Source organism: Catharus ustulatus, chromosome 29 (assembly GCF_009819885.2).
Source record: "Catharus ustulatus isolate bCatUst1 chromosome 29, bCatUst1.pri.v2, whole genome shotgun sequence".
NCBI classification, from domain to species: domain Eukaryota; kingdom Metazoa; phylum Chordata; class Aves; order Passeriformes; family Turdidae; genus Catharus; species Catharus ustulatus.
In genome coordinates, this window is record NC_046249.1 from 6,329,570 (window position 1) to 6,342,480 (window position 12,911).

Sequence of the window (12,911 nt, forward strand, 5' to 3'; positions counted from 1 at the left end):
TCATCATTTGCCCAAATATTCAGATACCCAAATATCTCCTCATAGTTTGCCTTGCATAAGAACACTTTAGGTTCTATCACAACTCTCTGAATGTCCTAGCAGGTAAGGAGATGTTATTCTTCCAGTCTGTCTCTGTGTCCAGCAAACCATGAAATCTTTTATAAAATACAGAAGAGCTTCAAAAGTAAAGATTTGTAAAAACTCACTACATGGGCACAGTTAATCTCCAACATTTTCCTCTTGCAGCTATTGCATCCGCTGCCGACCATATAGCATGAACCCAACCTTTTCAGGAGCAGGGTGTAAACAAAAAACAAGAGAGCTGTGCCCCAAAGCAGACTCACGTCCCCTGCTGCAGACATGCTCCTCCATCAAAAAAGTTATGCCTAGGATGCAGGCTCCAAGATGGAACACCTGTGCCAAACCAGAAACTAGAGTATCACAGCCACACAACACACTTTATTCTATAAAGAAAAGAACTTAAGTACTTCCCAACCTTGTTCATCCCTAGCTGTGCTCATACAACTATTTGCGAGGCTGTCCTGCTCCCCAGCTGTGCTTGAGCTGAGCCAAAGCCTACGAGTCCCAAGATAGCCCCACATAGCACTATACAGCTATAAGGGATGAAAGAGCCAAAGTGGCACATGGAGAATCTTCTGGCAGCTTTTCCACTTATGAAAAGGGACTGGGTAACTACCTTATGGATGGGTCCATGCTGGAATCCCGAGCAAGGGTACTGTGCTGCTGGCTTGGCTTGGCCCCCACTTTCCACAGAACACTCCTTGCCTGTCGCAGCCCTTTCACCAGGGACGTATCAATTGATATAATGCCTTGGGCCAGTTTGGACACTCGGGAAGGACAAGAAGTAAACCAAGCAGCTCATGGGGAAAAAAAAAAAATCACTCTCCTGGAGCTGGTGCTAATAAAAGCCAATGGATGCAAAAGGTTCAGAGAGGTTTTATTGCTCTGCCATGGCAAGGGCTGGGAAGTGGCAGCAGGATTCACCCCTAACCACCTGGACTGGCCGCTGTCCCTTCCCCACACGGTCCCTCTCGGCCCGGAGGCCGGTAGGCGTCACATGTTGGCTCTCTCCCGCTGCAGACGAGAATTGTAGGCTCGCGAAACTGTGTTCCAGGAGTCCATGTACCGGTCCATGCACATGGCGATGCACTTCTGTGGGACACAGAGCCTCAGCGGCAGCCCCGAGCTAAGGGCCCGCGGGTCTCTACTTCTCCCGCCCGTCCTCACCTGTTCGGAGTTGTCCAAGGCGCCGCCGGGCTTCCCGATGCACTTCCGAAAGCACTTGTCCGTCATCCGCTGCGGAGAAAGCCTGTGAGAAGCACCGCGGCCTGGGGGCTCCGGCCGCAGCCGCCGCCCCTGCTGCGAGGGCAGCGGGGCGGCCTGGCCGTCCCCAGCGACCCGCACCGGGACCGAGCCACCCCCTCCCGGCCCCGCCGCCGCTTCTGACCTGCAAAAGCTCCTGTGCATTGGCCACGGCGATCTGCACCTTCACCTGCTCCATGATGAGCCCCGGGTCCAACTTCCCCCCGCCGCCTCCTCCGGAGCCGAAGTCGGAACCGAAGCCGCTCTCCATACCCAGAGTCACCGAGGCTGGACCCCTGCGCTGCCGGAGGGAGAAATGGCGGCGCCCGGGACTGCGGTTCCCGGCGGGCCCCGCGCCGCCTCCGCCCCCGCGCCGGGCGGGCCTGAGCACTCCGCTCCGCGGGGCCGCCTCAGCGCGGCCGGTGCGCGCTGTCGCCAACCCGGGGACTCCCGTCCCGCCTCCGCTCGTGGCCCGTGGCCCGACTGCTGGGTGTCACCACCGTCCGCGGAGGAGGCGGCCCCGAACGAGCTCCCAAGGGACTCCCCGGGGCCGAGCCGGGCCCGCATCGGACAACAGCGTTCGAGTATCGGGTTCAACGCAGCACCACGAACTGAGACAACGGGAAGGGGCTTTACACCGGCATCACCAGAGACACAAACGCTGCCCAGCTGCATCCCATGGTGAAACACCAGCTCTGCTGGGATCCCCGCAGAGAGAAACTTCCCTTTGGGTTCTCTCTGGAGAGAATTCTCTGGAATTCATCCTTCTGTTCTTCCAGGCTTCCCTCTGCCTTACGTGACTCGGGTGAGAGGCCCACTCTCTTAAACGTCTGCCTCAACTCCCTCCATTAAGTAAGAATGCTGTGCGACGAGGTAGAAGCAAATGGGAGAGGACAACGCTGCGGAGCTCCTCTACATGGGTGAGGTGTGACGTGCAGGTAGGAGATGGCATGAGAGGGGGAGTCTGAGCACGACAGCAGAGCTAAAGCCAAAACTCTGCTCATCTTCGTTAGCCCGAACGCAAACTCGGAGTATTGCAAACCATATCAACCTGTCTTTGGATCTGGCCGCTTCAAACACAAGCCATTCCTACCACCCTGCAGAAGCATCATCAGCTAGTGTTAACGATGGGGCAGCCGCCTACAATTTTAATATGAGTACGGACTCGAAAGTGAGCTAGGAGATGAGCCAGGCTGGCAAATGCATCAGCTCGTGGCAATGCTTTGGTCCATTCCTAAGAAGCCATCCCTGCCAGGGATTGGTATCTGCTCTCATTCTTTTTTAGCATCAAGTAGGTTAAATGGAAAAATCCCTTCAGTACAGCGGCGATGAGGAAGCAAGGGAACATTTATCTGCTCCAACTCCTGATATACTTCCACCTGCTTTTGTTAGTACAGATCAGAGCGAGTACAGATCTGGTTCCACCAGAACTCCGTCGCGTTTAAGGAAAGCGGTCATTTGCTTTTGGAGTGCTTCCCGCGATCCCTGCACTATCCGTGCTGGGAAACATCCCACTATCCGTGCAGGGACACACCTCAGGATCCCTGTTAGAACACACACAGACACCCCACTATCCATGCTGGGACACAACCCAGGATCCCTGTTATAACACACACACACCCCCCACTATCCGTGCTGGGACACACCTTGGGATCCGTGTTAGAACACACACACACGCCACATTATCCCTGCTGGGACACACCTCAGGATCCCTGTTAGAACACACACACCCATCCCACTATCCATGCTGGGACAGACCTCAGGATCCCTGTTAGAAGACACACACACACTCCACTATACGTGCAGGGACACACCTCAGGATCCCTGTTAGAAGACACACACACCCATCCCATTATTCGTGCTGGGACACACCTCAGGATCCCTGTTACAACCCATACACGCACACCCCACAATCCGTGCTGGGATACCCCTCAGAATCCCTGTTAGAACACACATATGCACCCCCCACTATCCCTGCTGGGACACATCTCGGGATCCCTGTTGCAACACACACACACACCCCACTATCTGTGCTGGGACACACCTCGGGATCCGTGTTAGAACACACACACACACACACACACACACACACACACACACATCCCACTATCCGTGCTGAGACACACCTTGGGTTCCCTCTTAGAACACACACACACACCACATTATCCCTGCTCCGAGACACCTCGGGATCTCTGTTAGAACACACAGACACACACACACCCCACTATCTCTGCAGGGACACACCCTGGAATCCCTTTTAGAACACAAACACACACACACACACACACACACACACACCCCACTATCCCTTCATGGACACACCTCAGGATCCCTGTTAGAACACACACACACCCACCCAATTATTCCTGCAGGGACACACCTCGGGATCACAGTTAGAACACACACACACACCCCACTATCCTTGCTGGGACACACCTCGGGATCCCTCTAATGTGGGCTGGGGGAGGTTTAGAAAATTTTTCCCATTATTATGTTAACTAGACGGGATGGCTCCCCTTTTAGCCGTTTAAGTACTCAAAGGAATGGCTGGGCAGGCCGTGATTTTCTTGATGGCCGAAAATGGAGTGCTGCTTTTGTCCTTCGGCTAGCGAGGGGACACTCGCAGCTCGCTGGCCGAACTCGAGGAGAGAGGTTGCTTTCTCCGTAGTTGGGATCAGGCTTCTTGGATTCAGACTGCTAAAGCTTCCTGCTGAGAACCGCTGTCCGCTGAGAACTGGGACGCCCACGGTGAGCAGAGTGCTTCCCTCACCCTTCTCCCACCTGGGACGGCGCTGCCACGTCGCTCCCCTGCTCCAGCAGCAGCCACGACTGAGAGGCTGCCTGCCCTGCTCCATCGGAACTGTGCGGACGAGGAGGGGCATCGGTGACTGAAAAAAGGGACTGGGACTGAGTTCTGTTCTGTTCTGTCACTGTTTTTTTTTTTTCTTTCATATAGCTGATGCTGTTTTGGTTTGTCTTATAAATATATAAGTAAAGAACTGTTATTCCAAACCCATACCATTTTTGCCTGAGAGTTCCTGAATTTCCTTTTCCTGGCAATACTGTCCCTTTAAACCAGGACAGATCTTGGCACCCGGAACATGGTGCTCGAGGTTAGGGAATAACAGTTCTTCAGTTGCCTGAGATTTTCTTTTTGTGTGCTAGCAACATGTGGTCCAGCAACATGTGGTCCAGTTTAATCTGGTTTGGGATGCATGTGTTCATACATGTATATCTCCCATTTGCAAACCCTTACATAAACATGGGTCCTGTAACTAAGGCTACTGTGACTGTTATCAAACTTGCTCTATGGGTTGATAAGGTGAGGAATTCATGGATTTTTAACTTCCTTTGGACGGCGGGTACATGGATTCAGGGATACCACACACTAACTGCATGTTTTTGGGATTACTTTTATAATGGCACCTACTGTGAGGGAATAACACCAGGGGAAATTTTCTCCCAACCCCTCACCCAAATTTTTGGGTCTACCCCACCAGTTTTTGAAGGGTTCAGATTTCCTCTGAATGCTAATGATATCACACAGTGGCTGGTGTTACTGATAGGCTTGTCCTATTTAACATTAAGAGATAAGGGGGGACTGAGCTGGATAACAACTCTGATACTTACTCCAGGAAATAGGGATGCTGCCCCAGAGCCTGACCCTGCCCCAGAGACTAGGGATGCTGCCCCAGAGCCTGACCCTGCCCCACAGCCCACCTCAGAAAGAAACCACCCGGAGTGGGTGGAGGTTCTAGCGAAGCAGATGAGTAAAATGAGCCAGATGATGGAGGAGTACCTCTCCCCAGCTGGTGAGAAGCCCTGCCATAAAGGGGGAGAATCCAGTGATGCTGTAGTGGAACCCATAGGTGTTACATCTGCCCAGGTTCCAGCTGAATTGCAAGAGCACTCTTGCACAGCCAGCAGCAGTCGCCCCTGTAGAAACTAGGAAGTCTAAAATGAAAACAAGGCACCTAGACAAAGAGGACCAGAGGGCCCTCACAACCAGCAGGGGAGCCAGAGGTTGAAATCATCACTGAGTCCCTGTCTTATGAAAATCTCCGCAATCTGCAGAAAGATATTGCACTACGGGGCCGGGAGGCTTTGACAACTTGGTTACTTCGGGTCTGGGACCTCATGGGTACAGATGTGCACTTGGATGGTACAGAGGCAAGAAATTTGGGATCCTCATCCCAGGACTCAGGTGTGGACCAGATATTCGTAAGGGAGCCAGGCCCACTTCCCCTCTGGGAGCGGCTTTTAATGAGTGTAAGAGAGAGGTTTGTCAACAGGGAAAGAATGCAGGAGTACAACAATAGAATGCATTGGAAGACCATTGAGGAAGGGATCCAACAGCTGAGAGAAGTGGCAGTACTGGAGGTACTCTTTGGGAGGGATGGACAGCATGACAATGACCCTGACAAGGTCAGGTGCACAGGTCACATGCTGTGGAACCTGCAAACCGAGAGCCATCTCAATACACCACCTTCATTGCAATGATTAATGCTGATGAGCACTGAGAAACAGTGAGCTCTGTTGCTAACAAGCTTAGGGGTTTTCACAGTATGATGAATGACGCAGTGCAGGCCCAGGTTTCTTCCGTGGTCCAGGAGGTGAGGGGGATGAGGGAGGAGATGAAGGAGGTGAGGGGGATGAGAGGTGACATAAGTGAGATGAAGGAGGAGATCAGGAAGATCAAGGCAGCACCAGTGCGAGCCTCATACCCCAAGGTTACAGCCCAATGCCCCCCAGCTAGTGGAAAAGGGTACACCCCACGAGCTGACCTATGTTTTCTTCTGCGTGACCATGAGGAAGACATGGGAAAATGGGATGGGAAACCCACTTCTGTCTTGGCAGCATGGGTGTGTCAACTCAGGGAGGGAAATGCTAACCGAGGGAGCTACACTAAATGGAAGGTAGCCTCAACCTCCCATGACCAAGGTGCTGGGCATTACAGAAGGGAGGATGATCTGTCAGACCCACTTGGAGGAACCTCCACTATGTATGTTCAGGAAAGGAATAATAGCCAGGGCTAGAGGGGCCCTGCCTCTAGCCAGGGAGAGGCACGGGATAACAGAGTCTATTGGATGGTGTGGGTCCGATGGCCTGGCACATCAGAACCACAAGAACACAGGGTATTAGTTGATACTGATTCACAATGCACCCTAATACCATCAGAATATGTGGGGGAAGAGCGTGTTTCCATTGTTGGGGTGACGGGGGGATCACAGGAATTGTCTTTGCTGGAAGCTGAGGTGAGCCTGACAGGGGAGGGGTGGCAGAAACATCCGATTGTAACTGGCACAGAGGCTCTGCACATTCTAGGCATAGACTTTCTCAGGAGTGGCTATTACAAAGACCCAAAGGGATACAGATGGGCTTTTGGAATAGCTGCTGTAGCGGTAGAGGGCATTAAGCTGTTGAACACCTTGCCTGGACAGTCAGAAAACCCATCTGCAGTGGGACTCCTGAAGGTGGAAGAGCAACGAGTGCCAATTGCCACCTCAACAGTGCACCGCCGGCAGTACCAGACGAATCAAGATGCCGTGATCCCCATCCACAAGATGATCTGTGAGCTGGAGAGCCAAGGGGTGGTCAACAAAACCCACTCACCCTTCAACAGCTCCATCTGGCCCGTGCGCAAGTCTGATGGAGAATGGAGATTGACTGTGGACTATCGTGCGTTGAACGAAGTGACTCCACCGCTGAGCGCAGCCGTGCTGGACATGCTGGAGCTCCAGTACGAGTTGGAGTCTAAGGCAGCAAGGTGGTATGCCACCATTGACATTGCCAACGCATTTTTCTCCATTCCCCTGGCAGCAGAGTGCAGGCTTCAGTTTGCCTTTACATGGAGGGGCGTGCAGTACATCTGGAATCGTCTGCCCCAGGGGTGGAAACACAGCCCCACCACCTGTCATGGACTGATCCAGGCCACACTGGAAAAGGCTCCAGAACACCTTCAATACATCGATGACATCATTGTGTGGGGGAACACAGCAATGGAGGTATTTGAGAAAGGAGAAAAGATCATCCAGATTCTGCTGAGAGCCGGCTTTGCCATTAAAAAGAGCAAAGTCAAAAGACCTGCCCGAGAGATCCAGTTCCTGGGAGTAAAGTGGCAAGATGGACGGTGCCAGATCCCCACTGAGGTCATCAATAAGATCACCGTGATGTCTCCACCTACCAGCAAGAAGGAAACACAAGCTTTCCTAGGTGCCATAGGCTTTTGGAGAATGCACATTCCTGAGTACAGTCAGATTGTGAGCCCTCTCTACCTGGTCACCCATAAGAAGAACGATTTCCACTGGGGTGCTGAGCAGCAGCAAGCCTTTGCCCAGATCAAGCAGGAGATCGCTCATGCAGTAGCCCTTGGCCCAGTCAGGATGGGACCAGAGGTGAAGAATGTGCTTTATTCTGCAACCGGGAACCATGGCTTGTCCTGGAGCCTTTGGCAGAAGGTGCCTGGGGAGACTCGAGGCCGACCTCTGGGATTCTGGAGCCAGAGCTACAGAGGGTCTGAAGCCAATTACATTCCCACAGAGAAGGAGATCTTGGCTGCCTATGAAGGAGTCCAAGCTGCCTCCGAGGTGATTGGGATGGAAGCACAACTCCTCCTGGCACCTCAACTACCAGTGCTGGGGTGGATGTTCAAAGGAAAGGTTCCCTCTACCCACCACGCCACCGACGCCACATGGAGCAAGTGGATTGCCCTCATCACGCAACGCACTCGCATCGGAAACCCAAATCGCCCTGGGATTTTGGAGATAATTACGAACTGGCCCGAAGGTGAAAATTTTGGTCTCGCCGATGATGAGGAGCAAGAACAAGTGAGCCGTGCTGAGGAAGCCCCACCGTATAACCAACTGCCAGCAGATGAAACATGCTACACTCTTTTCACCGACAGCTCCTGCTGCATCGTGGGGATGAACCGGAAGTGGAAAGCAGCCGTATGGAGCCCCACACAACAGGTTGCACAAGCTACCGAAGGAGAAGGTGGATCAAGTCAATTTGCTGGACTCAAAGCTGTTCAGCTGGCTCTGGACATTGCTGAAAGAGAGAAGTGGCCAAAGCTCTACCTTTATACTGACTCGTGGATGGTAGACAATGCTCTGTGGGGTTGGCTGGAAAGGTGGAAAAAGGCAAACTGGCAACGTAGGGGAAAACCAATCTGGGCTGCTGATGAGTGGAAAGACATTGTCACCCGGGTAGAGAAGCTATCTGTGAAAGTTCGTCATGTGGCTGCCCATGTCCCCAAGAGTCGGGCTAATGAGGAGCACCGACACAACGAGCAGGCTGATCAGGCCTCAAAGAGGTGTCAAAAATAGACTTGGATTGGCAACACAAGGGAGAGTTGTTCCTGGCTCGATGGGCCCATGATGCCTCAGGTGATCAGGGCAGAGATGCCACCTATAAGTGGGCACGAGACCGAGGGGTGGATCTAACCATGGACAGTATCTCTCAGGTTATCCATGACTGTGAGACATGCGCTGCCATCAAGCAAGCCAAGCGGGTCAAGCCTCTCTGGTATGATGGGCGTTGGTCCAAATATAAGTACAGGGAGGCCTGGCAGATTGACTACATCACACTGCCTCAGACCCGCCAAGGCAAGCGCTACGTGCTGACCATGGTGGAAGCCACCACCGGATGGTTGGAGACCTACCCTGTGCCCCACGCCACTGTTCGGAACACCATCCTGGGCCTTGAGAAACAGGTCCTTTGGAGGCATGGCACCCCTGAGAGAATTGAGTCAGACAACGGGACTCATTTCAAGAACAGCCTCATAAACAGCTGGGCTAGGGAACACGGCATTGAGTGGGTGTACCACATCCCCTACCATGCACCAGCAGCTGGGAAGGTCGAACGGTGCAATGGCCTGCTTAAAACCACCTTGAAGGCACTTGGTGGGGGGACTTTCAAGAACTGGGAAAGTAATCTACCAAAGGCCACATGGTGAGTGAATACCCGAGGTTCCACTAACTGAGCAGGCCCTGCCCAATCTGAGCTCTTGGGAACACCAGATGGGGATAAGGTTCCAGTGGTACACATGAGAGGTATGCTAGGGAAAACTGTTTGGGTGAACTCTGCCTCCAGCAAAGACAATCCTGTCCGAGGGGTGGTTTTTGCTCAAGGATCAGGTTGTACCTGGTGGGTGATGCTAAAGGATGGAGAAACCCGATGCATACCCCAAGGACACCGTGTTCTGGGGTGAACTATCTATGACACTGTGTCTGTTAACTGCATGTATGTATGTAATTTACAGGTTCTAATTTGATGTAGTATGTTAGTATGGAAAAAATTTGGGGTGGATAATGTTGTGGGCTGGGGGAGGTTTAGAAAATTGTTCCCATTATTATGTTAAGCTAGCCGGGATGGCTCCCCTTTTAGCCGTTTAAGTACTCAAAGGAATGGCTGGGCGGGCCGTGATTTTCTTGATGGCCGAAAATGGAGTGCTGCTTTTGTCCTTCATCGAGTGAGGGGACACTCGCAGCTCGCTGGCCGAACTTGAGGAGAGAGGTTGCTTTCTTGGATTCGGACTGCTAAAGCTTCCTGCTGAGAACCGCCGTCCGCTGAGAACTGGGACGCCCACGGTGAGCAGAGTGCTTCCCTCACCCTTCTCCCACTTGGGACGGCGCTGCCACGTCGCTCCCCTGCTCCAGCAGCAGCCACGACTGAGAGGCTGCCTGCCCTGCTCCATCGGAACTGTGCGGACGAGGAGGGGCATCGGTGACTGAAAAAAGGGACTGGGACTGAGTTCCGTTCTGTTCTGTCACTGTTTTTTATTTTCTTTCTTTCATATAGCTGATGCTGTTTTGGTTTGTCTTATAAATATATAAGTAAAGAACTGTTATTCCAAACCCATACCATTTTTGCCTGAGAACTCCTGAATATCCTTTTCCTGGCAATACTGTCCCTTTAAAACAGGACACCCTGTTAGAACACACACATCCCACTATCCCTGCAGGGACACACCTCGGGATCCCTGTTACAACACACACAGACAGCACATTATCCCTGCTAGGACACACCTCAGGATCCCTGTAAGAACACACACACACACCCCACTATCCGTGCTGGGACACACCTCAGGATCCCTGTTAGAACACATACACACACCCCACTATCTGTGCTGGCACACACCTCAGGATCCCTGTTAGAACACACACACATCTCGGGATCCATGTCAGAACACACACACCTGCCACTATCCCTGCTGGGAAACACCTCGGGATCCCCGTTAGAAAACAAACATCCCACTATCCCTGCAGGGACACACCTCAGGATCCCTGTTAGAACAGGGACACACCTCGGGATCCCTGTCAGAAAACACACATCCCACTATCGCTGCAGGGACGCCCCTCAGGATCCCTCTTAGAACACACACACACACATTGCACTATCTCCGCAGGGACACACCTCAGGATCCCTGTTAGAACACAAACACACACACCACCATTCCCCGCGAGGAGACAGGTCGGGATCCCTGTTAGAAGACACACACACAGAGCACTATCCCGGCAGGGAGATACATCGGGATCCCTGTTAAAACACATACACACACCCCCCACTATCCATGCTGGGACACCCCTCAGAATCCCTGTAAGAACGTATACACAAACCACACTATCTCTGCAGGGACACACTTCGAGATCCCTGTTAGAACACACAAACACACACCCCACTATCCGTGCTGGGACACATCTCGGGATCCCTGTTAGAACACACACATCAAACAATCCCACCAAGGACACAGCTCAGGGTCCCTGTTAGAAAACACACACACACCCCCCACTATCCGTGCTGGGACACACCTTGGGATCCCTATTAGAACACACACACACATCCCCCTATCCCTGCAGGGACACACCTCGGGATACCTGTTAGAACACATATACACCACATTATCCCTCCTGGGACATCCCTCCGGAACACTGTTAGAACACACACACACCAATATCCCTGCAGGGACACACCTCGGGATCCCTGTTACAACACACATATCCCACTGTCCGTACTGGGACATACCTTGGCAACACTGTTAGAACACACACATCCCACTATCCCTGCAGGGACGCACCTCGGGATCCCTACTAGAACACACACATCCAACAATCCCACCAGGGACACAGCTCAGGGTACCAGTTGGAACACCCACACACACCCCACTATCCCGGCAGGGACACACCTCAGGATCCCTGTTAGAACACACACACACCTCGGGATCCCCTCTGGGACACACCTCGAGATCCCCGTTAGTACACACACACACCTCACTATCCCCGCTGGGACACACCTTGGGATCCCTATTAGAACACACACACCCATCCCACTAACTGTGCTGGGACACATCTCGGGATCCCTGTTAGAACACAAACACACCTCACTATCCCCGCTGGGACACACCTTGGGATCCCTGTTAGAACACACACACCCATCCCATTATGCCTGCAGGGAAACACCACAGGATCCCTGTTTGACCACACACACACACCCCACTATCCCTGCAGGGACACACCTCGGGATCCCTGTTAGAACACACACACACCAATATCCCTGCAGGGACACACCTCAGGATCCCTGTTACAACACACATATCCCACTGTCAGTACTGGGACACACCTTGGCAACACTGTTAGAACACACACAACCCACCATCCCTACAGGGACGCACCTTGGGATCCCTGCTGGAACACACACATCCAACAATCCCACCAGGGACATATCTCAGGGTCCCTGTTAGAACACACACACACACACCCCACTATCCGTGCTGGGACACACCTCGGGATCCCTATTAGAACACACACACACCCCCCACTATCCGTGCTGGGACACATCTCGGGATCCCTGTAAGAACACACACACACCTGGGGATCCCTGTTAGAACACACACATCCCACTATCCCTGCAGGGACGCACCTTGGGATCCCTGCTAGAACACACCCATCCCACTATCCCTGCAGGGACACACCTTGGGATCCCTATTAGAACACACACACCCATCCCACTAACTGTGCTGGGACACATCTCGGGATCCCTGTTAGAACACACACACACCTCACTATCCCCGCTGGGACACACATCGGGATCCCTGTTAGAACACACACACCTTGGGATCCCTGTTACAACACACACATCCCACTGTCCGTACTGGGACACACCTTGGCAACACTGTTAGAACACACACATCCCACTATCCCTGCAGGGACGCACCTCGGGATCCCTACTAGAACACACACATCCAACAATCCCACCAGGGACACATCTCAGGGTGCCTGTTAGAACACACACACACACCCCGCTATCCGTGCATGGACATACCTCGGGATCCCTATTAGAACACACACACCCATCCCTCTAACCGTGCTGGGACACAACTCGGGATCCCTGTTAGAACACAAACACACCTCACTATCCCCGCTGGGACACACCTTGGGATCCCTGTTAGAACACACACACCCATCCCATTATGCCTGCAGGGAAACACCACAGGATCCCTGTTTGACCACACACACACACCCCACTATCCCTGCAGGGACACACCTCGGGATCCCTGTTAGAACACACACACACCAATATCCCTGCAGGGA

General features: G+C 52.9%; 1 protein-coding gene and 1 long non-coding RNA gene across 2 annotated transcripts; one reads left to right on the forward strand and one right to left on the reverse strand.

Annotated features, from left to right (window-relative positions):
- Positions 1–941: 941 nt before the first annotated feature.
- On the reverse strand, positions 942–1,670 carry TIMM13 (translocase of inner mitochondrial membrane 13). Its single transcript, XM_033082395.2, has 3 exons — positions 1,469–1,670; positions 1,249–1,317; positions 942–1,173 (listed from the first exon to the last, which is right to left on the reverse strand). Exons 1-3 carry the CDS (start codon positions 1,592–1,594, stop codon positions 1,075–1,077), a joined length of 294 nt encoding a protein of 97 aa, XP_032938286.1. The 5' UTR covers positions 1,595–1,670; the 3' UTR covers positions 942–1,074.
- A 52-nt stretch (positions 1,671–1,722) lies between these two features.
- LOC117008556 lies at positions 1,723–3,123 on the forward strand. The gene is made up of 2 exons (XR_004420330.1): positions 1,723–2,004; positions 2,103–3,123. It is a non-coding gene; the product is annotated as an uncharacterized LOC117008556 (long non-coding RNA).
- Positions 3,124–12,911: the final 9,788 nt, after the last annotated feature.

Coding starts and splice junctions, on each gene's coding strand:
- TIMM13 (XM_033082395.2), bottom strand. CDS start 1,594: ATGGAGAGCGGCTTCGGTTCCGACTTCGGCTCCGGAGGAGGCGGCGGG. Junction 1,318..1,468: donor ATGCACAGGAGCTTTTGCAG/GTCAGAAGCGGC, acceptor CTTTCTCCGCAG/CGGATGACGGACAAGTGCTT. Junction 1,174..1,248: donor CCTTGGACAACTCCGAACAG/GTGAGGACGGGC, acceptor TGTGTCCCACAG/AAGTGCATCGCCATGTGCAT.